The sequence below is a fragment of the Podarcis raffonei genome, chromosome 4, assembly GCF_027172205.1.
Source record: "Podarcis raffonei isolate rPodRaf1 chromosome 4, rPodRaf1.pri, whole genome shotgun sequence".
Classification (NCBI taxonomy): Eukaryota; Metazoa; Chordata; class Lepidosauria; order Squamata; family Lacertidae; genus Podarcis; species Podarcis raffonei.
In genome coordinates, this window is record NC_070605.1 from 68,646,472 (window position 1) to 68,672,361 (window position 25,890).

Here is a 25,890-nt window from a genome sequence, read left to right on the forward strand (position 1 = left end):
TAACAAGTAACTGCACATGACATTAATAGCGTTGCTTGGAACAAGGAATTTTAAAAATAGGCATGGGGGTCAAGTTCAATTGGGACTGCAATGCACAGGGAGGGATGGGTTAAACCAGCTGCAATGCCACAGTGCAATTTAAAAAAGCTCCCTTTGGCGCCATCACTAATTTTGTCATGAATTTAAAATGCTAGGTTGGTGTTATGAAAATGAATGTTTATTTGGATTGCCATATGTTTTGAAATAAATTGGTATTAGAAAGTTTGTGGTAATGATGTACTGATATGCATTTTTCATGTTGTGCCGCTGTTATATTATGGGCTGCTTTGGACATCTTTATGAGGAAAAGTGGCTTATGAATTATTATTATATATTATAATTATTAATGGCACAGAAGGAAATCACCACAAGATCAATTTATTATTTATTTATTTTTAAATCCCCTGATATCACAGTGACGCAATTAATGCAATGTGTGGTCAGGACCTACTGTCTAGGTGGCAAAAAAGCAATCTGAGAGCCAATGCTTGTGCTTAAATCTCTCCTATTGAAGCCAATAGGAGATGAAGATGCTTAACTTTGGCTGAATTGTGCCCAGCTTTGTTTGCTTTGATTGACAGGAAATTGGCAGCATTGTTCTTCAGCCTTTTTTTCTCTTCAGTGCCCATAATACAGTCTCCTAATTCATAATACAGCCCTCTGCTTTCCTTGCTCTAACAAGCTGCTTCCTAATCATCAGAAGGCAGGCAGGCAAGCACACAAAGGAAGAAGCACTAACAAGCTATTGGTGAGCTTTTGAAAGGTCTTTCCAAAACAAATAACAAAGAAAATAACAATTGATTCCAGTGACAGCAGAATTAGGCCAGAACCAACAGCTTCTAAGAATCCCACACTGCTGTTTCCACAATGAGCTTAATCTTCCTTAATGATCTAATAAATGAAGTCACCCAACAGTGTTTTCTGCATCACCATTTATCACAGCAGAAGTGGATGGATTATGGCATTACTGAAACAATCAGGGAACAGGTTTTGTTCGAGCGGGCTTGAGGAAACATACTCAGTGTGATTTGGATATATATATATATGTAAAACGAGGAAGACAGGGGGGGGTAGCTCAGAGATCAGGCAGGAGATACAGGCAGGGGTTTTTAATTCTCTGCTTAATGCTACTCTTCTGCGGCACAACACACAAAAGGGAAGGAAGGAGATCCCACACAATACAGCACCTATATTGCTGATCAGAGCACACACATAGAGCCCCACCCCTGGGATACTAGCTGGACGGGGACGGAAAGGCTCCTTTTCCAAGCCACCAAGGGCAGGGGGAAGAACATGCAACAAGGGCAGCCATAGACACACACTGTCACCAGAAACCAGGAGATAGATTGGGCCCCAACAGAGGCAAAGAAGCAACCTTTTTTGCATGATGAGGGTGGGAGCAGAGAGTCCTGCCAGGAGCTAGAGTTGCAGAGCTCCCAAGAGTTAAATACACACTGCAGACTTCACAGAGCAGTTCCCTAACCACTTCAGCTACAGCAGCAGGACAGAAGTTCCTGCTTATAGCGCCATCTTTGATTTAAGTCTAGTTCGTTGCATTATAACTAAACACATTTATATGCTAACAGTAGTTATCTGACACTGCTCTAGAAATAATAACAATACTATATTCCAGAAACTTTATTTCAGGATCCACAACGCTTCATCGTTGCATGCTTAGTTGCATTATTGCACAAACCTGAGTAAGAGTCTCTTGTTCGTGTAGCAAGAGAAGTTTGGTTCCAGACCCATCAGTCTTCTGCTCCAGCATCAGGGAAAAGTGTTCAATACACTTAATTGAGAGCTTCTCTTGAAGCGTTAAGATGACATCCTTCAAAAGAGAACAGATTGAAAACAACCACCCAGAAGAAAAGAAACGGATAGAATGGGGACCTTGTTTTCTCTCACTCTGAAATGTAATTTCTCAGTCCAAAGGGGTAGGAGTCTGTGGGCCAGACCTGGAGTTGCTCAGCTGCCAATCACATGATGTCACACTGATGTCCTCTGCAAGGCACTTTGAAGTCCCAAGGTCAGGACTTCAAAGCACCTTGCAAGGTATTGCTAAAAGGTTTTCAAGAATCCCCTGCTAAAATGATGGCTAACAACCCCCAGGTCTCTAAGCAGGAGATTCAGATACACACCCTTTCTGAATTTGGCTGAGAACTGCCTGCAAAAAGTGAGGGCTTTCCCCCTTGCTTTAGCTGAAGTCCACTTTATGGCATTCCCCCATATACTTTCCCTCCACTTCAGTAATAAGCAATGTTGCTGTCATAAAAAAAATGATTTCTCTCCCCCCCTCTTTTTAAAAGACATTTTTTCATCAGTAACATTCTTGTTATCTTCCCACTGCTAAACATCTGAGTGGATATTTTTGAACAAGCTTTTTGTATCAATCTCTACCTTCTGCTATTACTTCTAAAATGGCAATTAAATGTCAGTTTGCCTAAATGCAGTTCTGATTTCATTCAAAACTGACCATCCATCCGTAAAGATCCATGTTATTTTCAATTTATCTCTGAAGGATATATATATAGGTTAACCTTGCCACTTGACAAAAAATTTGGTGAGTTCAGTATTAGAAATGGATACCTAGTAAACTGAACATAAAAATTCTGGTTCACAAAATCATTATTGATGCTAGGGAGATAAATAAATTATTGAAGCAGTTAAATAGTTCCAAAGATTTTTGAAATATATGACTGAGATGCATCACAGATGCATCACAGACATATTGATTGCACTTCCTCGCAAGTTCACTTATTTTTGCGAAACATTTATTTTTAGATCAGAAATGAGGCAAAAATGTGCACACTGAGTATATAACTAAGGGAAACTGACTGTAGAAAGGACAACACATTACTGCAATTGTGAGGTTTGAGAGGTTAGGAAAGATATCAGTGGGGAACCAGAGCGAAGTCTCTATTCTCAGAAAAATAAATAAGTCACAATGTTGATTGAACTGTACTATATAATCTGCATTTATCAACATGCTTAAGTTGTGCTAATGCATTATGGGTCAGCGTTGGATAAAGGCTTTGCTTTCCTTAGATGGGAAGGCACCGTCCATCCACAGAAGGCCTTTGATCAAAGTGGCAGGGTTAGCCCACCCATGAGTCAAGGTGAGGCAACTGCCTTGGGAGGCAGGATCCGGCCTCTGAGGAGTGCATCACCTGCTGCTGCCACCTCTGCCATGGTGGCAGCGACTGCTACAGCATGCACCTTGGGAGGCCAGATGTGCCTCTTCCTTGGCAGCCCTACCCCAATGCCACCTCTATTGTGGCTTCTCAGCAAATAAGAGACACTGCTGGTCTCCTCCCACTCAGGAAATGGCATGGGCTGCTTGCTGGGAGCTCCACCTGCCTGGCATGATTTAGAACAGGCCCATTTCCCTCTGTGCCAGTATTTGATTCCCAAGAGGGTGTCATTTTGTGGTTTGCCTCAGGTGCCAAAATATCTTGGGCCAGGCCTGGACAGTAAGCTGCTACTTTTGTTGACTTCCTCCTCCTACTGCATCCCAAATGCTGCCTCCCGCACTGTTCCAGAGGATCTCTAAAGCCAGAGTAGCTTCCGGCTCCCATTAGTACCATTCCCATTGTGAATTTATTTCACGATATCCCTTATTCGTTTAGCCTGTGGTCTACTTACTAGTAATATAATTCACTGCTGGCATAACCCTAACATACCTATTTCTCATATTATTGACCCATATTTGTTGCAAGTTATTCAATTAGCAATCAGTATCTTAATTTCAGCTGGCACAGCATGCTGACTTCTGGCAGCATATCATGACTTCTTAGTGAGGTCCATGTAATTTTAATTAAGTTGCAGTAATTAAAGCCGTCACCCCTATTTTTGAATCACTAGTGCCACATTAGAGTTTATGAGCATAAAATTCATTTAAATCCACAAAATTCATCACAAGGAAGCCTTATAGTACAGGCTTGAATCCTGCATACAAAAATGTTATTGTAAGGCTTGCTGTAACTTTATTCATTTATTTTTTGCAGTCTTAAGATGCAATGTATGTTGAAGATTCTGAGCAGTGAGCCTACCTTTATTGAAGTGCTGCAATCAAACCGAAAAGATTTGGTCTGCCCATTTTCAAGATACACTTTCAGAACGTTTGGCATGAAAAGAAGTGAATTATCTTTAACAGTTTCCTGTCAGAGAGTAAAAACAATGAACATGATCAGAGCTCCCATATAACAAGGCTTTAAATTAGCCTAGAACTCCGATTCAGGGGAAGGAACCACACAAGCTGACTGACACTTGAAATCAAGGACTCTGGATCCCCCCTAAGCTAAATAAATTATTATATTTACCACTAATATTGAGTTATTTTCTGGTGGCCTTCACATGGAGGGATGGTGCTCAAGTTGTCCTTAAGCCACTGTTACAATCCCTGGTACTTACCAGCGCTGAACTGCCCATGAGGCTGACTGAAGCAAGTGCCTTGGGTGGTGGAATCCCGTGGGGCTGTGACCCTGCAGGTGTGCCCCTGCCACCACTTGGGCCATGCAGTTGCGGCTTCCAGCAAGATCTCATAAGAGTTCCACAAGATCTCGCTGGAAGCAGCTGCCCCGCGACCCTGGAAAGTGAGGCTTTGGCAGGGAGCACCTTCCTGTTTCACCTCAGTTGACGAAACAGGATGGGCTGCCCCTGCTCATTACTCATTAGTCGAAAAAGAGTTAAATAAAAAGATGGCCTCAGCTTTGATACACTATATTGCCAAATTACTGTCAGCAGCCTGGTTTCCTTCCCCAGCAGTACCTTTTATGCAATATGGCGCAGCATGAATACACTCTTTGTGTATGTGTTCATTGGTGGGAAGGAGTCTGCTGCTTGCATGTTGTTCTTCCATTGTGCACATCCAAAGGTTTATTTGTTTTATTGCCCACAGATTGAATTCTGATCTGAATGGGGCAGTGGCGTGACCCAGCATGGCAATTATTATATCCCACTTCTTTTATGAAATTACAAATAGAAATGTGCAACTGAGAGGCCATGTTGCAGGGGTTAGTTTACGGAAAGGACGAGGCAATGATTAACACAGTACTGGATAACTGGTGCTCGTTCTTCACAGGAATGAGCAAAGGTAAAAGTTGGAAGCTTGAAATTCAAAGAAACTAGATACAAAATTAAGCAACGGTGAACTCTTTTTAAAGCACAGCATTTATAATATAATATTTATAATATAGCTCCTATATTAGGAGATGATGCCTATGAAATATTAATGCAGAGATGTTGTTTACTTTGCCAAGAACCAAAGATTTCATTGTGCCCTTGGTTTCATAACGGGATTCTTTAAATTATTAAGAAGGATCAAGGAATAAAAAACATACTGTTGCATTTTCTGAAACACCTTCTTTCTCAGGTAGGCAATTGTGGGGCCTGTGTGTATGCACGAAGGACAGCCCTGTCCCCCAAGTCTCTTCTGAACTGCCAACAAACCTTTATTATGACTCAGGCGCAACCATTCAGTTAATTACACAGTAAGGTACTTTCACATGATTTCACTCGTTGAGTTGCTCACTTGAAAATACTCAACGTCAAAACTAAGAACCTTGTGAAGAGTTTATAGATTTGTGAGAGAGAATGCTTTCCGTCTTAAGAACTTGTGTCATAATGGATGTTCACTGTTATGTAAGCTTTGCACATGATGTATAATTTCAACACAGATATTTCCAAACAAGCAGCGCTGAATAAAATATGCAATGGTACAGAGGAGTACAGGGAGCATAACATGCTACTGATATGCTGGAATTGATCCTTAGAATCCTGGATAACTTCGCTTTCTTTCTTTTTTTAAGGCATTAATTTCCACCCCAAATCTTGGCATGGTTTGGATATAATGTCTATAATGAATACATTGCTCACACATATCTGGGCAATTTATCATACTATTGTCCATTTAAAGCTTTAGAGAGTGATTTTGAATGAATTTCTCTCTCTCTCTCTCTCTCTCTCTCTCTCTCTCTCTCTCTCTCAAAAGGGAATTATATTTTAAAATGAAGAAATAAATATTCACACTCACAGAAACCTGGCCATTAATAATGACCTCTTCTGAGAATCGCACTTTGACAGGATTCGACTTCAATCTGGCCTTTTTCGCAGCGCTGATAAATGCCGATTTAGGAGACTAGAAAGAAGGGATGCGTGGAAAAGGCAAAGATGACTTGACTGACAGTTAACTGCCAACCACTGCTATAGATCTCCTGATCAAGTCTCATTTGATCCCATCTGTCAGAAATATTACTGCTTCTGCCCAATGCTATTTATTATATAATGGAAATAAAAGCAAATCACACTTTTCTGTTAGCGGTATGAAAAAATGTAAACACAGTCGGTCAGATGCAACAGGAATAGACTGACATTCTTTCAGTGACATGAAGGCAGGCAACATTAACCCCTCCATATGGGAATCCCTTGAAGACTATCACAGCGCCTGGAGGTAGACCATCAGGTTGTGTAGCTACAGCAGTGACCGGAGGAGGAATGGTTGCTGGGAAGAGCACAGAAAGAAGAAACACCATGGTGTACCTGTAGCAGCACAACTGAGCACCTTCATCTCCTCCACCTGAAATAAAACATGTGTCTCCTGTATCACCCTCCACAGCCATAGTTGGCACTGTAACTCTCCAATGATTTGATTTTACCTTCAAAGGGACATTCTTCCACTGTCTCCGGTGACAGATGGATTCTAACAACACAGTCGGTATGCAAAATATTTTCACCAGTGTAGGCTTTTAAAAATGGAGCAGCTGTAGTAGACTGCAACCACTACTATGCTATAAGATCCACTATCCTGTAATATTACATATGAGCCTGTTCTACTGATGAAGCCTAGGATGGCGAAACAAGGCTAATATCCCAGAAATCCTTGTCTTAGACTCTGTGAAAGGATTCTGCGGAACTTTAATAACACTTCATGTGGATTATTGGACTCTTTGAACAGACAGGTGGAATAGATAGTTTTACATGTATGGACCTTATGCATGAACTGACTAGAGAATGAACTGATCCACTGGGTCTTCTGCTTTTTTCCGTTGAACTTTATGAGACTTCCGTTGAAATCTACAATTTGATACAATGAATAGTATACCTTATTTATTCAAAAGTACAGCTGGTTACATCTTGTGTGTTTATTGAATAATGTAGTAACTGGGTCTTCGCATGGAAAGAGAAATTCATAGGCAATTACTTCTCTTTTGTTCCAGGGATTTATATTTTTTTAATATAGTACAACTGTATTGATCCAGCAGGCTGCAATGGTTTGCTGCCATAGTCTGTTGCAACTTCAGTTCTGCCGCAGACTTGCATTCAGGATGCAAAACGATGCACCAAACTTCTTTCCAATGAATAAACTGATAAGGAGCATGTGAAACAATGTACTGCACAATGTGCATCGGGGAAGCTGTCTATTACTCTATATATGTCCCCATTTTAGGTGGGACCAATATGTGCACAATTGTGCACAGCGCTGAACCTAGAACTAACCTGGAAATGTCATAAAATACATCACTTAAAGGGTGTAACTGGGGTGGAGGCAGAGCAGGGGCACAATGGGGCAGAGTGGGGGAGGAGTGGGGTGTTTCAACTGCATGCGATTTCACACAAGTGTGCAATGACTCTGAATGCAATCCCCACATGTGTGTGTGTGTACGTAGGTGTGTGCCTTTAAGAAAATAAGTTGTTATTTTATGCCATGGAGAAACAAAAGAATCACAAGAATTCCCAAGTTGTGACCTTCATCTAACTGGCTGGGCAAAAAGGTCATTACAATTGTTTTGCTAATTAATAGAGTATGGCTGCTGTCAAAATAGCATGTTTTATATCCTTTTAAAAGGTTCTGTAGTACAAGTAAAAAGTTTTTCTTTGGATTAAAGTAAGAGAATGGCATCTCTGATAATTTTAATATTTTCTTTTTCCTGCCATGGAAATCTAATGCAAATGTCCAGAGTGCAGGTGGGTGATTGTATGCAGATGTGAGTTAAAGGTCCCTTAATCATGATGGGTTCTAATGGGTGTCTAAGTATCTAGAGTATGATGGATTTTCTGGTGCTTCAGGCATGGAGATTTCCCTGTCCAGGGCTCCAAAATACAAATTAATAGGTGAATACAGAGTATTTGACTGCATTGGGGACTAAGAAGGGAGAAAGGCACCTGCATACTCCGGAAGTCTCACATATGTTGCATGAACATCAAGAGCTACTTCTATTCTCTGTTAATGGAGGTGAGCCAAGGTGCACATGTTGCTTACTTGTCCTAAGTCTACCTTCTTAGGTAAAATGGTGAATTTAGAGTCAAGGTGCTAGGGAAATACCAAAATGGCCCCAAATTTGAGCCTCTTGGTCATACCAGCAATCATATGAGATCAGGAATGGGAAACTTCAGGTACAAGAGCTGATAATGTTAATAGTTTTTGTCTAGACAGAGGATGGAGAGGGATGTGTGAGTGCAATGGAACTAGCCTCTTGTACAAAAGTAAAATTCATATCCATTTCACTGCCTTTCGAGTGTTTATTAAATATGCAGTGTTTGCCTTTCGCACCACTGGCCTGTGATCCCTGGAAGGTTGTCTATATGGCCTTGAGAAGAAAAAGGATTCCCCGCCACCACCACTCTTGCATTAGATGATCCAGGCTTATCAGATCCATTGCACCCATCATATCTGGTGATTCATGCTAAATACCAAATACAAACTTTCCCAATGATCTAGGGTCAAATGTTTAAATACTGTTGCTTTAGAATCTGAACTGCAATATCATTGAAGGTTGCTGCTTCAGCTTTTAAATGTTTCAAAGGGTGCTTCTCTTACTAAAAGAACTTGATTTATATTTTCAGAGCTCGTGTGTCCAACAAAATAAGTCCAGCAATAAAACCAAAACTGATATGTTGCAACAATTTCTATTTTAATACCTTCATATTCATATTGTGACTATAAGAGTGATTAACGGTTCATGGACCGACTAGTTCATTTTTTTTTATGAAAGCACTTCTTTTTAGCTAAATAGAAGACATTATTCTCATTTAATGACCTTAAGCAGGAGCTTAAGGAATGCATTTGACAGGGAATGCAGAATATAGAATATTTATAGGGTTTGTAAGATATAGTTTGTAATAAAATCAGCAATAAAGCCAGTCTCATTAGCACTATGTTGTTGGGAGTAGGAAGAAAGAGAAAATTATAATATCTTACCGTAACCAATGCCAGCAAGAACTCTTCTGTGTGGACCAATGACATTTTTTTCATGGCCACAAGTGTGGAAGCAACTTGCTTATGATAGTATGAACACAATGGTAGCAATGAAAGACCGCTACAGTTGTACCTTGGTTTTCAAACAGCCTAGTTCTTGAACATTTTGGCTCCCGAATGATCAAAACCCAGAACTTCCTGCAGCCAATCAGAAGCTGCGCTTTGGTTTTCGAATGTTTTGGAAGTTGAATGGATTTCTGGAACAGATTCTGTTCAACTTCCAAGGTATGACTGTATTCCAAGCCACCTTCATGTGCTTCATTTGTTTGCTTTATGAAACTCACAGTTACAAAAACATATTAACCTACTACAAATCTGTTAACTGCAACCGGCGCACAGAATACAACAGTAACAAAGGAAGCTTCCTTATTCTGAGTCAGACTATTAGTCCGTTTAGCTCAATATTGTTTACACTGACTGGCAGAGATTGAGGCTGGAGCTTTCTGCATGCAAAACATGATGTACTCTACCACTGAGCTGCAGCCCAGTTAAGTCCATAGATAACTGTGCACATAATGTTCAAAAGACATTGACTGCACAAATGCAAAATGCCTAGCCACAATATCTTATCCTAGAGTTACTGGTTCCCATAAGAGATCTCACACCATATCATGTTGCTACAGACCTTGTGACAAATATTGTCCCCTTTATTTTCCACTATTGTTATTTACAGGATTGTGAAACTTTCAAAAAGGCACAGCTTTGATTGCATATAAAAAAAATACAAAGGGGTTTTAGCTTAATAACAATGAAATGGATTACAACACGTGTATTAGGTGGGAGAGAGAAAAAACTTTCTATGAAAGTTATGTGGGATTTCATACTTTAACATTCACTGAAAATGATACAGTGAAATCAGATATAATAAAAGATGAGCAAGGTTTGCATATCTTCTTAGACGCTCACATTAAATATGCTATTAAATGAACTTCATCATTACATAACAGTAAACACATTAACTATGGTAATTAATAGCCACAAGCTACGTGCCGGCTAGTTTACAGGAACAAGAATTGGTTCACTGGGAAATAACAAAATTAAAACAATAAGAATTGAGAAGACACATGTCTGCAGCCTTTATTGTGAGGCAGGCTTTTTTTTTTTTGAGAAAAAGTTGCTTAGACTTCCACAACAAATTTATGTCCCTAGTACTTATCCCCATCTCATTCATTCTCTCTTCACAGCACTATCCATCATGGCCAACTTTTTCTTGACTAATAATTATGCAGCAGTTGCTGACTACCAATATGGCTCCAATGCTGTCATATTTGTCAATATTTATTTTAATGAAAGTATCTTGGAAAGGCAGTGAATTATCTCCAGGCAAATAATGGTACATAGTCAGTATGCACTTTTTACTGGGGTAGACCTCAGAATTCCATGGAAACAAAGGGTATGTGATGTTCACACATCCAACAGAGGGAAGAGCACAATGATGTTTAAGTGGAAGTTATAATGTCTAATGATATCTATAATTAGGCTCTTCCCTAAGAGCTTAAAACACTTTACATAATTCTCTCTGTGGCATTAGAAGCCTTACAACAAAAGTGCAATGCAGGCCAGCATTATTATATATCCATAGGACCGACAGCACACGGGAGGACTGAGTCTGCAAGACACCCAGATCTGAACTAGGGGACTACCTGGTCCACCACCAGATATTGGAATGTTTTTAATAAAGTATGACTGAGCATCACAATGTATTTGAAAACAGTCAAGGAGTGTATGAAGGAGGACTGGTGAGGAATGCGCCCTGGAGAGAGTTCTGAGGGGCATAAATGCCTGGAGGGCCACATTTGACCACTGGGGCTGAGGTCACCTCCCCCCCACCTGCCCGATATGAAGAAACAGAATTAGGAAATAAAGGGAGAAACACATCAAGAGAAAGACAGAAATTCAGGAGCAGCCAGAAGTGAATCAGAAAGCAGCTGCAGTAAGAGATCAAGCCACTCTGCCCTTTGGCCCCAGGCTAATTCATTGACTCTCCCTCTCCCTCTCCCCTCTATTTTCTTACTGCAGGATTTGCTGGTAAGCCTTCAACTTCACTTCATGGCAATAATTTGGAGCAAATAAAGACTGCCATGCCTACCCCAGCATGGAAGAAAATGTTTGATTTTCTAGCAAACATCTCTGGATAAGTGGGGGTGGGCAGGAGTGGGGGTGAAGACCAGAGCTGTTTTCCTGATTAGGTCTATATCAAAATACATTCCCACAATAATTTCAAAACACCAGATAATCGTAAGTCCACAGAACAAACCACATGCCGAAATCAGTTTGTATAACTGTGTATACTTTATTGTTTATCTGTATAGACGTTGAGCTTTACAGTAAAAGGATTCATGGGGATGATTAAAGGGTCTCCTTCCATTGTCAGCCTCAGTAGGAGCAAAGACTTGCTTATGCTGTTCCCTCACAGCAAGATACCTTCTTAGGATTTAATAGCTTTCCAGAATGATGGCTTATCAGACCCTCAATTGAAATTTATTCTCCAAGCCTGAATGCGCAGCACAATGGATAAATGATCTAATTGGAAATATGCCTAAGCCTAATAAACTACCCATTGCAATGATAACCCATTTACAAAACAAAATGTTTTCAACAGATAATCAAATAAACTTCCAGAAAAGTGAAACTTCAAAGTGCTCCAAGTGATTAAGCTCTTAAATCCTTTCCTTATCAGTACAGATGACATTCAAATTAACCTGAGAAAGATTTATTAGATTGACAGGAAGCACAAAAGAAGAATGTTTGGCTTTGGTTGTAATTAAACTGAAAATGAATGAGCTTAAGCAAAACTAATCTGGAAGACACTGAGTGAATTATGTTCAGCAGATGACCAGAGTACTCTAATTCTATAATAGTGTTAGTTTCACTGAGTTGTTTTCATGATGGGTTAGTAGCAAGCGTACATATACCACTGGTTTTATCCAATTCAGAATACACCTTTGCTCTCTCTTCTCTTTACACAACTGCTGGACAGACAACACTTCCTCAGGAGATCAAAACAATTCGACAAAACAAATGGGGGCAATTATACTTCATTTCAGATCATCTCTACGTTGAAGCAAAGAAAATAAAATATTTCTGCTGTGGTATCTGGTTCAAACACATACAGCATCAGAGTCAGATTATTAAAAAAACAACAAACTCATCTAGTAACACCTGTGAGCTGAGATTAACAACATCTACTCACTAGCACACCACCTAAGAGCAATGTTACTGGCAATCAGTTTTTTTTCTGCCCACTCAGTCTGCTGCCCAGGTACTGTTGAGTTCTGTAAGTCCTGGAAGACCTGCTCCCTGCCTTGCAGGTCTTATATCCTGCTAACCTGTGAGGGCAGGGCCCAGACCGACTTCAGCTACAAAACCTGAGGCTGCTGAACAGACTTTTGGGCTGGATTGCATGTGGGAATTTGTTGAGGAAGGGCTGTTGCTGTTGGTATTTTGTATCTTTATGTTAGACTTTGTGGATTATGTGGAAATTGTTTAGTTCAGTTGTGTATTTTTTAATGTTCTGTTTATTGCTCACAACTACAACATAATAAAAGTAGTCATGTATTCTTTTATGTTGTAAGCCACCTTGACCATGGTTTGAACTGTGGAAAGGTGGCATAAAAATAAAATTATGTTTGTAAGTATGTATGTTATGGGCAAGTTCAGAGGCTCTGCTTTTATTTCCTTTGGTTCTTTATTTTAATTCAGACTTGGGCTGGACAGCCCTTCAAAGACAGGACTGTCCTCTGTAAACTAGGAAACATGGCTACTCTAATTGTTTTGTTTCAGCCAATGAGAAAATTCAGTACATATAATAGGAGAATTTTAAATACACACACAGAGTAATGCACTAGGTCCTTCTGAGATTACTGTAGTGGTATGAGTACATCTGAAGCTTCAAGTTAACTACCTTGGTTTGTTTACTCTTGCAGTTGACCTAATATGCTTCTGTGTTGTTGTTGTTGTTGTTTTTTAAAAAAAGCAACAGTTCATTCTGAGTACACAGCCAGTTACTGTTTCAGCATTCTAAATCTCAGGAGCATTATAAGTGTACAAGAAAAGGATTGCTGCTGTCCAATCAGAGGTAGCATGGCCTCAGGCCAGGAATAAAATTTATAACATGCATCCCTCTGATTGCATTTAGCACTATAAGAATGTCTCCAAGCTGTATACAGCTTCACTGCAAGCTGTATATTTTTGCTTTCTATATTATTAAATCCAATAACGGAACAAGCGGTTGTGTTTCTTAATAATAAAATGTGGAATGAATTTCCTAAAAACCATGGCATCAAACATACTGTGAGTTTAATTCTGATGCCATTTTACACTAACTTACAAACCTTCAATGGATACCTGCTATGACTTCAATTAACTGGAGTCAAAAGGAATAAGGTACATCAAAGACACAGACTTTAGGCCACAAATAGATCTCTGTTTACATAATAATTGGTGCAAACATGATCTATTCCTTGCTGCTAGCCTTAGCTACCTGGAAAAGATGCAGAATAAAGGCATGGGGGTATATTATTACCATTTAAATAGGGGGCTGTCCAAGCATGAAGGACACTACTCACTTAGGAGAATTCTGCATAATGAGTTCTGAGATCTATGAGCCAGATTTCTTCCATCATTTGCTCACCGCAGTGAAAGCTACCATTTTATCACATAGTGTAAATAAAATGCCATGTAAATTAATAAGCACATTAAATAAAATGCCAGTAGGCTAAAATGTGTAGATAAGGCTAAAGGGAAAGAGAATTATGCAATATTTTATGGTAGAATAAGAAGTATCAGAGCATCTTTGGAAGTGCCTATATCTCAGTCTATCAAGCACTTGCTTGGTCAGAATCAGGGATGGGGCTGGACTCACCTGATCCCCACACTTCTCAGGTCAATGTAAAAATCAGACTGTGACCTTGTTCATAATCTGCACTAGACCAAATTCCTCCATGAGGTAAATCTGAGGGCTTTAAAATTGTTTCCCCTCCTTTTTGGATGACTTGTACTCAGAAAGGTATACTATATTTTTTTAAAAAAGACAAATTAATGTGAACATCCCAGGCGCTCACCACCCAGAGTGGCTAGGAAACACGTGCTGTGTGGGTTGCAACAAGGTCACAAATTCCTCTGGGAGTATTGGGGTGCAATAATGTCTCATCCCTTCAGAGACATTGTCCACATTTGTAGCTTGGGCACTCAGAGTCTCCTCTTAGCTTAAAGCACTCAGTTGTCCAGAAAATGAACATCATATGTACCCCAGGCACTTTTGGAGGAGTCTTTCCACCTGTTTAAGACAGGCCTGTATTTTGCACTGTTTCGTGTGAACAAAGGGATCTTGCCTGCCACATGCCCGTACTACATAAAAACAGGCAAATGTTGTTTTTGTGTCTTACAGTCTGCAGGGGTGGGGGATACCATGAATTGCCACATCACTTTTTGCTCCGTTACTTAACTCTAGCTGGGTCTTTAGTTTGCTTGGGTCTTGCTCAAGGGGAATAAATGCAGCCCCGTCACCAAAAAAAGGGGGGAAAGACCCCCTAGTCATTTAAAACCCACTGAAAAGGAATATAATCACGGTGTTGCTAGACAAGGGGGGAAACGGAAGCCAAAAAAAAGAAGACTCAAAAAGATTGGCTAGTATACTTGTGAAATGTCTTGGAGTAGAATTCAATATCCTTGTTCCTCTGCCCCCAAGAAGCACTCCTCATACATACTGGAACATATCCATATTTATTTAAATTACACTTACATTGTTCCACTTCTGTCTAGAGTAGTATATAATCATCACATTTATCTTCAAAGACACAGCTCGTACTTCACTTGTGCTATTGGTTATGCAGATAAGGAAGACACACACACAGAGAATAGGCAGACAAAAGCAGTAAATGTTGCTAGGAAACTAATTCTAAAAAACATGATAACTACTTACAGGATAAGGCTGAATAACAGTAAGGAGGATCGATTCTTTGCAGCTTCTGTAAAAAAGGAGATGAGAGTGACGATTCATATTTTTATGCTCCAGAGATAACAAGGTTTTCTTTTTTAGTGGAGAGAATTGGCATCTTGTAACAGGACATTTGTTAACAACAACACCAAGAGTATTGAGAACAGAGCTGAGCCAAGACAAACAGCAGTTTCCCCAGATATTTTTGGCTACAATGAAATGTCCACACCATACATGCTTTCTTTGAAACAGGGTGACATCAAGAACAAAGGCAATTCTGGTGCAGGGAGTCTTCATTCTGACTTATCTTTCTTTGCCCTCAATGATGTTATTACACGGTCAAATCTGATTAGTTATAGAGTATCCTGGTATCAAGGGATGCAGGTGGCACTGTGGGTTAAACTGCAGAGCCTAGGACTTGCCGATCAGAAGGTCAGTGGTTCGAATCCCCACAACGGGGTGAGCTCCCGTTGCTTGGTCTCTGCTCCTGCCAACCTAGCAGTTCAAAAGCACGTCAAAGTGCAAGTAGATAAATAGGTACCGCTGCGGCGGGAAGGTAAACGGCGTTTCCGTGCACTGCTCTGGTTCGCCAGAAGCGGCTTAGTCATGCTGGCCACATGATCTGGAAGCTGTACGCCAGCTCCCTCAACCAATAAGCAAGATGAGTGCAGCAACCCCAGAGTCGGCCATGACTTGACCTAATGGTGAGGGGTCCCTTTACCTTTACCTTTTATCCTGGTATCACTCCATCTGCTATATGGTTCCACACTAGCTGGGGACCCATAAAGAAGACGCATGGGGGTTGGCGATTGTGCCAAAGCAGTGGTGACTGATGCTGGATTCAGATACCACTTTATTCCATCTTCACAGCATTGACTTACCTGTTCATTTTTTGCATGTTATGCTATCTTTAACATGACATAAAAGTCACTTCTGGAAACCTAGTGGAATCTAATGAAAGTTTAGCACTAATTTCCATGTTCATTGTTTCCATAGAAAAATCTGCTTGCAACCCCCTTAACTCAGAAAACTGCGGGAGTTTTATGTTGATGAAATTTCAGGTGGTATGCAGTTTGCCCAGCCATTTATGGCAGTATATTGATTTTAAAAAGGCCACAGTTCCATAACACAACAAGATACTGCAGTTTAAAGGAACATTAGAAATCAAGACAGAAGCACAAGCATTATAACCAGTAAACCCCATGTCTTAATGCAGCCGGAGAGCGGGGCGGGGAAAGCAGCAAAGAAGAAGAAAGTAAATATTACTACATTATAGTGGCTTTTAAGGTATTTCAAGCTCTCCCCACTTCTTGCAGTCCACAGACAAACAGACCAACATCTGATAAAGCCAGATTGACAGCAAAACAAACAAACATATGTACATAAATACATAAATATAGGAGTCAAAAGTAGTATCAGAATTAAGGCACTTTAACTTGCATCATAGCAATCCAACTTGTATATTATTACGTATTTTTCTAATGAGAACCAATAGTGTCATATGCCTGTACACATATGTTACCTGATGTTTGCTTTCAAAGTGGAACAGCCTCCCTCAGGAGGCTAAGGACTCTCCTTCCCTGGAGGTTTTTAAGCAGAGGTTGGATGGCCATCTGTTATGGATGCTTTAGCTGAGATTCCTGTATTGCAGGGGGTTGGACTAGATGACCTCTGGGTCTCTTCCAATTCTATGATTCTATGAGTCAACACTTAGGTTGCAATCCTAATGCTCAATTTTCTTGGGAGTAAGCCCCATTAAACACTGTGGGACTGACTGCCAAGCAAACATGCATAAACTTGCACTTTTAAAGCATGGATAAGATATTTGCAAGGCCCTGTTAGGATTTTCAGATGTTTGTAGCATGATACTTAAAAAGATGTCTTTGCTTCTTTGTGCATTTGCTGCCAGAAACGCACGCCAAACATGTTTGTCGCATCAGGTGTGCAGCTGCCCTAAGAAAATGTGTTTGCACATAGTCAAAGGTAATTTTGGGTCACACAAGGATAGACTCAGCCATTCAAATCCTTCAGCATCCTCTAAAGGCTAAGAGGAAAGATTCTGAGGAAAACCACAGTCATTATCATCTACTTATAATTCATTTAAAGTAATTAATTGATAGCTTTCTGAAAAGTTGAACCAGTACATTGGTAAAGCAGCAAAATGGGACACAGAGATTGCAAAATGCCTGTGCTGGAGCATTCAAAGCTTTTGCTAAGGAACTGTTATGAAGTGTTAATCTTACTGAGTATCTCAGAAACACATAGATAAATGCATATTTATTTGCCATGTAAACACCCTCAAAGCCAATATTTGTTTTATTACATCAAGGGGCTGTTTTTCTTTTTAACATTTGGGAAAGGTTAGTTGCCACTTGATGGTGATGAACTTGAGTTTCTGTTGGCTCCCCCGATTTCCAATGCAATTAATTGCCTGCTTCTGAGATTTATTGCCGGGTTGACTGAAGTGCAACTAATTTGCATGCCAGTGCTGCTCAGTTGGAAAAACAAAATAAATCACCACCACTGCATTAGCCTGAATGAGTGCAAAGCCCAAAAGAATTTGCTCATGAATAATCCAGCAGCTGAAGTAACTGGGGACTCCTGGTAAGTGGTTCCACATTTGCAACTTACGTGACTGGTCTTAAAACACTATTGATCTCTCCATCCCATTCAGTCTACAACAACTCCGCGAAAAGCAACCATGTGTCAGGAAAGCATTCTAGTAGCAGCTCTTCCTTAAGGAACATGACACACACTCTGTCTCCCCATTCCCACCCAAGGGACAAAGTCTTTTTCAGTCTTTTCAGCCAGAGTGGAAGGGGGAAAAAAGGTATTGGTCCCTGTAACTTTAGAGAGAGGAAACAAAAATTCAGAGAAAGGCCCATTTGTGAGCAGCTCTTTGGCTAAAAGGGAGGCTTTCAATGTGACACTGTCAGGGTGGAAAACATATACTTGAAGATTTTGTGGTAGTTGTGTATTGGATGAAATCATTGTATTGCCATGCTGCTTTGTGTAGTTCTTTGGACAAAGAAAGAATAACCCTATCCTTTTATATAGCTGTGGAGTGAAATATTCCCTTGGAGGTTTATAGGATGCCTCGTCCGTGGTTATCTTTGTCACAGCAGCTTGTAAAATCATGCAGCTGGTTAGGATAGGCAAACATGCTCAAGTGTGACAGGTTATCATGGGCTGATCAGTGGATGGACAATTTATTTCAAAAGCGAAGAATGTTGTAGGGCTGAGAGACATAAACTCATGAGGCACCACCAGAGTTCACTGTAAGGCCACCAATGCTATATCTGCCATTTTTCAAACCCATGATAACCATAACACAATTGGATATTCCTGTTTTACAAGCTATTCTTGAATGATTCAGACTTGAGAAATACATCTCCTGCCTCAGTCAGTCAATACAGTGAACCTTGCACCAAATGTTATTAAGAACCACAGCAAATGCTATTAATTTTAGCCCTAGAACTCAAGAAGCAAAATCTCCCTTTGCTGGTGTTTCCATCCCTTTGCTAGCTATGCCTCCCTAGATACAGGAAGAACGGTGTAAATGTATATTCCACCCTGAACAAAGGCAGATTTGAAAAGAAACCAGAGATCATAAAGTGGCTTTAGTTAATATGCTCTTTGTGTAGCTAACAAAGAATCCATATGCTAATAACCAGATTTTCTTTATTTCCAGAGAATTAACACTTGCTTAACAACAGCAACAACCTGAATGAGGATTTTTCTAAGATTAGGGGGATTTCAGGGCCATCCACTTTACATTTACGGTGCATTCCACTTGGACTGTATTTGGCAGTTCTACCCAGTTTCATAGAGATACTTAACATGCAAGAAATGTGGAACATAAAGGTGAACAGAAGTATTAGATGATGGAACATTACAAAGGTCAAAGCAGTATTGCTAAGTATTATCTGTCTTGGACTACATGAAGCATGGGAATTTTAATATAAAATTTGCCATTGACTTTGTCTGTGAACTTGCAGGTGCTGAGGTCTCCCCCCTTTCTACTTATTCAGTGGAGAAGGAAAAAAATACATTTTGAGAAGAATGTCCCTGCATGGAGATGAAACATGAAACAGCTGACCCTGAATCATATTCTGATGACAAATGACTTATGAGACATTAGTGGGATAGAAGGTCTGATCCTAACAGAAGGCACTAGAAAATATGAAGGGCATTGATGGATATTGGCCACCACGGAACAAGAATCTAATCTTTATGGGTCAGAAAAGACAGACAGAATAGGTAAGGCTGTTGGCAGTGCAACAGGAGATAATTCCATGTGTTACTTAGAGTTCATTCTCTTAAAGTTAAAATGATCTAGCCAAGAGGGGACAGGTGCAGGTAATGCTCAGCAGCCAAGCAGAGTGGCATGATCTATATTGAGATAGCATGTGTTCTGACTGGCTGTGTTGTTCTGATGGAGTTTTGCTCTGTACATTTGGTCAAATGACACCCTGCTATGTACAAGGCCTAAAATAAGAAAGGCAAAACCTCTCTCTATTCCTTTCTCTTCAAATTATTCTCTGTTTTTGTTCAGTTTTCTTAGGAAAGCCTTCTCGAGACTTTTATCTCTGGATTCAGATTGCATTACTTAAGTGGCTTTGCTCACAAAAGAACGGGTCAAGCAAGGAACTATGTGTGTGAGAGGGGATATACAGACTTCAGGGATAATTTCACAATGCAAATTCAGTATGACACATTGCACAGGAGACAACATCTTTCTCTAGAGAGCTTGACATTTACAGGCAATCTTAATCAGAGAATGAAGTTAGAGAACAAACATAAAATTTATTTGCATGATATAAATACTAATTATTATAAAAATATGCAGAGGGCCTTTTCGGTAGTAACACTCCAGTTATGGAATAGCCTCCACAGAGACGCTTTCCTGGTACCTTCTTTATTATATTTTTGGCACCAAGTACAGACCTTTTCTTATTCACCCAGGCATTTGAACGGTATTTTAAACCACTCTGGGGCTGTAGCTGCTTAGTGTAGTTTTGATCTGAGCTGTGAACTATTTATGCTGCCTCTGTTGCAAGGAAATTTTTATTGCCTTTTATTGTTGATTTTAATTACCATAAATTGCATTTTTAAAAATATTGCCTGTTTGTAAGCCACTCCAGGGAATATTTGTTGCTGGGTGGCCCTACAAATCGAATAACAAAATGGCAAATTCTTCACTGAAATGCACCCAAAACTTTCATAACACCCCTCAAGAGCACAAAACAAAACTAATCCTTTTAGACATTATATGAAAAGAGAAGGCAAGAAATTATGTATCTAGAGATTAAAGTAAAAGGTTGGAAGGAACCTCAGTCTGTTTGTTCCATGCTTTTCAGTCACCAACCTAGTTTTCTTGAACTCCATGTTCCTTTGCAATCTCTGCATGCACACACAAAAGTGGCCAACAATTGAAAACTATTTCTAAAAGCAATAGATGATATTGATTCATTGCACAAAGGAACTAATTTTGAAATGTAAGAATCTTGCCCACCATAATGCCAAATAACCAAATTTCCTATTGAACCAAAACGAACAATAAAGGCAATTGCTATGCAGTTAAGTTAGCATTTATCCCTCCTAAATAACCTGATGGTACAAAGCTGTTTTAGTTGCTATGGGACAAACAGAGACTTAAGATTGGCATGCAAAAAAAAAAAGAGAACAAAGGGTCCTACTCTTGGTAAGTAGGGCAAGGCTTCTGGGCTCTGGTTACTTGACATGAAAAAATAACAACACTACAATCCTTGGCTCAACACCTACATCAGCACCAGCTTCTGGATCACTCAAATGAACCTTATGAAGCCAGTTGTTTGGCAGCAGGGACCAGTAACCATTGTTGATGACTAGGGCGGAATTCAGCTTCTTAACCACAGACCCGATATCAATCATTTTATGCTAGCAATCCATTTCATAATATTTTCTACTGTCTATCTCTCTTATTCCCAACAACTCACCGTACACTATTATTTAAAGCAGGGGTCACCAAACTTTCAGCAGGGCGACAGTCCACTGTTCCTCAGACCTTGGGGGTGGACGGACTATATTTTGGAAAAAATAATGAACAAATTCCTATGCCCCACAAATAACCCAGAGATGCATTTTAAATAAAAGGACACATTCTACTCATGTAAAAACACGCTGATTCCCGGACTGTCCATGGGCCAGATTTAGAAGGTGATTGGGCCGGATCCAGCCCCCGGGCCTTAGTTTGCCTACCCATGATTTAAAGCAATAGGCTTGTGAACGGCTATTTGCTATGAATGGATTCTTTATGTTTGGACTGAGTATATGCTTGATTGAATTATAATACAGATTAATAGTAGCAATCATGAACTTTGATTACCAGATGTAGGGGAGAAACAACAGAGATTGTGGTACATAAAGTTTTAGTATGCCATAAACACCACAGCACCATTGATTTACATCTAAGTGCTAACATTTATTCCTAATATTGAGGGATGGAGCCAGGTTTGAGAGAACCCTTGGCAAAGTGGGACCCTTCCTACATCAATGAGCCCTGGCGGTCTTATCTTACAGCAACAGCAGGCAAATTACCGTATTTTTTGCTCTATAAGACTCACTTTTTCCCTCCTAAAAAGTAAGGGGAAATGTGTGTGCGTCTTATGGAGTGAATGCAGGCTGCACAGCTATCACAGAAGCCAGAACAGCAAGAGGGATTGCTGATTTCACTGCGCAGCGATCCCTCTTGCTGTTCTGGCTTCCTAGATTCAGAACATTTTTTTTCTTGTTTTCCTCCTCCAAAAATTAGGTGCGTCTTGTGGTCTGGTGCAACTTATAGAGCGAAAAATACGGTAGGTCTCGTCCAAACTTTTGCTTGTCCATGCCTAGAAAGCATGGGTCTGAGCAGTTTTGCCTTTGCCCCACTGCTTTCCTTCAGAAAACCCACTCCTTAGTGCTAAATTAGATGAAATGTCAATCCAGATAAAACTGACATATGCTCCAATTAGCAGTAAAGAGCGGGTTTCCCTGGAGGAAAGCAGTGGGGCAAGTGGCAGTATGGATGAGCCCTTAAGCAGAATTCTGGAGAAGGGCTGGATGGCTTGGATTCACCACTTGAATCTCCTGCAATGTCCCAGAATGATTCTTCTGGGGCATTGTGGAAAATCTAAATGGTAGCTCCCAGCGCCAGGTACTTTGTAAAAGGAGATCCTAAGCAAGGCATGAAAAACAAGCCCTGTAGCTGCCCAAGGATACAGTGCTTTCAATTCCTTTGGGTAAGAAAGTGCCGGATCCTTATGGTCTATTAGTAATATTTGCTTTATTAACAAATACGCAAACAGAGCATAAGAAAAGGCATGCTGATTTTAATAGTTCATCAAGGGCCTAACAGAAGAAGAAGAAGAAGAAGAAGAAGAAGAAGAAGAAGAAGAAGAAGAAGAAGAAACCTTCATTCCAGAGCCAAACATCCATTGTCAGATGGAATAAATCAGATGATTCCGCCCAGCAAAGGAACTTGCTGGCTCAAAGGGTACAGATTAAAAATAGACATTAGAACAGAGTCAGATCACAGGAAGTAGAACAACCAGCCCCTTGATCCCATCTAATCTCTTATCTCAATGCCACCTTATCTACATTGTTCAAAAACGTCTTCATCATTTCACTATAAAGAACTCGAATCTAAGTGTTGGGGGTGCTGAGCTGAGATGGCCCAACTGCCTCTTGCTTGTTGAAAGCAGAATAAACATGTCCTAATTATTTGCAATGAGAAGCAGGGTCATCCTAGGGGAGGAACAGGGCCTGAGGCAAATCACATTGTGTGCCCCCCCGGGGCCTTTATATCCACCCCCTCCTCATAATGATGGCAATGGAAAGAGCCCTCCTCCCCACAGCTTTCTTCTTCTTCTTCTTCTTCTTCTGCTTCTTCTTGACACACCCCTCTCTCTATCCACCCCCAGCTTACATTTTTCTATTTTGCCACTGATATATCAGTGATGTGCCTCTAAGACCCTTGGCCTCCACATCCTCCCTTCACTGCCTTGCTTTAAGATGAGAGGAGGTGGAGAGCCTCAGCAGGTGAGTGGAAAGGTGGCAGGAAAGGCAGGACAGCAGGTTGTGGCCGCTGGAACCAGGTGCTCCCCATCCTCAAATGTGAAGGACTGAAATAGACACCTGTTCCAGCCCTGCAGGGACAGCCTTGCCAAAAGGGTAATGCTTTTGTTAATTAAAATATTTATATTATGCCTTTCAGATCCTCATCCCCACCTTCCAGCAGCCCACAATATTAATTACAGATTTTTTTATAACCAGGGCTATTCTTCAGCCGGAACTCACCTAAGCTACTTTGTATTTAGGCACAGCTAGTGATTTTGCCCCAGAAGGAAGACAGAAACAGCCTAAGCTGCGTAAGTACCAAATTTACAGATATCTGGACAAGGGAAGGGATAGAGCTCAGCACCTAAGCATATGTTTTGCAGGAAGAAGTCCTGATTTCAAGCCCTTGTGCAGGCAGGGGGAACCTGTTTCAGCCCAAATGCTGCATTCCTTTCTGGACAACCTTGGGGGGATTCAGGACAGATAAAAGAAAGTACTTTTTCACACGATACACGGTTGAATTCATTCCCTTAGGAGGCAGCGATGGCTACCATCTTGGGTAGCTTTAAAGGAGGATTCAAAGGAGACAAATTCAATGCTTTTTTCGGCGGGGGTGTACGCATACCCCTAAACATTTTGTGAATCTAAGTTTGGCCTTATTGAGGGGCAGTATTTCAATATGAGTAGGAAAATGAGAGTACCCCTAAACATTTTTTAAGAAAAAAAAGCACTGGACAAATTCATGGGGAATACAGCTATCAGTGGCTACTAACCATGATGGCTATGTTCTGCCTCCACAGAAGAAGAAGAAGAAGAAGAAGAAGAAGAAGAAGAAGAAGAAGAGGAGTTGTTTGGACTTGATATCCCGCCTTTTACTCCCCTTCAGGAGTCTCAAAGCAGCTAACAATCTCCTTCCCCTTCCTTACCCACAACAAACACTCTGTGAGGTGAGTGAGGCTGAGAGACTTCAGAGAAGTGTGACTGGTCCAAGGTCACCCAGCAGCTGCATGTGGAGGAGCAGGGAAGCGAACCCAGTTCACCAGATTACGAGTCCACCGCTCTTAACCACTACACCACGCTGGCTCTCATGCTTCTGAATATCCATGGCTGGAAACCACAGGAGGGGAAAGTCATGTTAGTGGGTTTCCCATAGGCATTTGGTTGGCCCCAGTGAGACCACGATGCTGGCCTAGATGGGCCATGGGCCTGATCCCACAGGCTCAGGTTCTTACGTTCTTAACAGTCTGGCTTGGTATATGGCAGCTTCGTATCTATTACCTACATATTTATTTTTACAAAAACAAAATGAAGGAAGTGGGTTAGTTAATCTCCTACTTTGTCACGCCGTAAAGCTTTTCAAGCTCAGGAATTCTTCAAAGCTTTAAGATGTGAACTGCCCTGAGACTTGCAGGTATAGGGCAGTATGCAAAGTTTAGTAATAATGATGATGATGATGATGATGATGTCTTTCCTACAGACAGACCTCATCATGAGATGTTCCGTTTCCTAGATTATCAACATACATAGCATTAGAGAAAGCCAAGCAGAGTTGCCAGGTTAGGAAAGAAGATTCTCATTTCAAAAGAATGAGTGAGTTTTCCAAATGCTTTGGAAATCTTCTCCTATGGATTGCCAACACACACACACACACTCGTGTAAAGTTTTATGTTTCCCTCCATCTCCAGCATAGAGTGCAAGCCAATATAAGAGAAGGTAGGATCGGCTCTCAGTTGACTTAAAGGTCAACTGAATGAGGGCAGAAAGCTCTCAGAAAATCAACGATCTATTATGACCACGGAGAAAACTCCATTAAAACTAGAAAATGTGCTGGTTTCTTGATGTACTTTGAGGAGATAAACAACCAGATCTATAAACCACCTGAGGCATTCCCTAACTAAGGTCACATCCAGAAGTGGAGGATGTGTTAGTTCAACATATGAGACCAAACACTATGTAATTTAACTCTTAATTCACATTACACCAACAACCCTTTCTAATTCTTGGAATAGCCAGGCTAGCTTTCTGGTGAGGTGATCATCTGAATGATGGGCCATTAAGGGGAACAAAGGAAGTGGATTTGTGCAAGACAGCAAATGGGTGGGGTGCCCCTCTCCCCCAGCTCATGGGTAGTTAGAAAGACAAAGTTGAGAGCCGAGAATTGGAGTGATGTGAGCTAGAAGCAAAGGAGCAAGCTGGGGAGATAGAAGCAGAGCATTTTTTTTATTTCTATTTGAATCCAAGGCTGTGGCTGTGGGCAAAGCAAAGCCCTCTTGGGGTGCTAAAGCTATGAACCCCTCCATCATAGGCTCAGGTTGTGGATATGTGTAAATAAACCATACAGACATAACAGACTCTATGGAACCTCATTCCATGGGTAAGTGCCTGGAACTCCTGGAATCCCGCACTGCTCTGAGATTGGGTGATGCTCAACAATATTATTCCACTAATACAGATGTCTAGGTAGACCAAAAGAAAACATTTTATCTGTGGCTACACACCACCCTAAACAATGAAGGAATGGCATTTAGCATAATATTTTATCAGAACTTTGGAAAGCTGTAGCTTTCTGAGAGACAAACTCTAT

The 25,890-nt window shown here is 40.6% G+C and overlaps 1 protein-coding gene across 3 annotated transcripts in view; it reads right to left on the reverse strand.

The window, feature by feature from the left end:
• FRMPD4 (FERM and PDZ domain containing 4) overlaps window positions 1-25,890 on the reverse strand; it is a 207,429-nt gene that overhangs the window by 21,115 nt on the left and 160,424 nt on the right. For all 3 annotated transcript variants that reach the window (XM_053387232.1, XM_053387233.1, XM_053387234.1), the window contains exons 5-8: window positions 15,216-15,261; window positions 6,071-6,175; window positions 4,089-4,196; window positions 1,736-1,867 (exon numbers count right to left, since the gene is read on the reverse strand). In XM_053387232.1, the coding sequence (XP_053243207.1) occupies window positions 1,736-1,867; window positions 4,089-4,196; window positions 6,071-6,175; window positions 15,216-15,261 (391 nt within the window). The remainder of the gene's footprint in view (window positions 1-1,735; window positions 1,868-4,088; window positions 4,197-6,070; window positions 6,176-15,215; window positions 15,262-25,890) is intronic.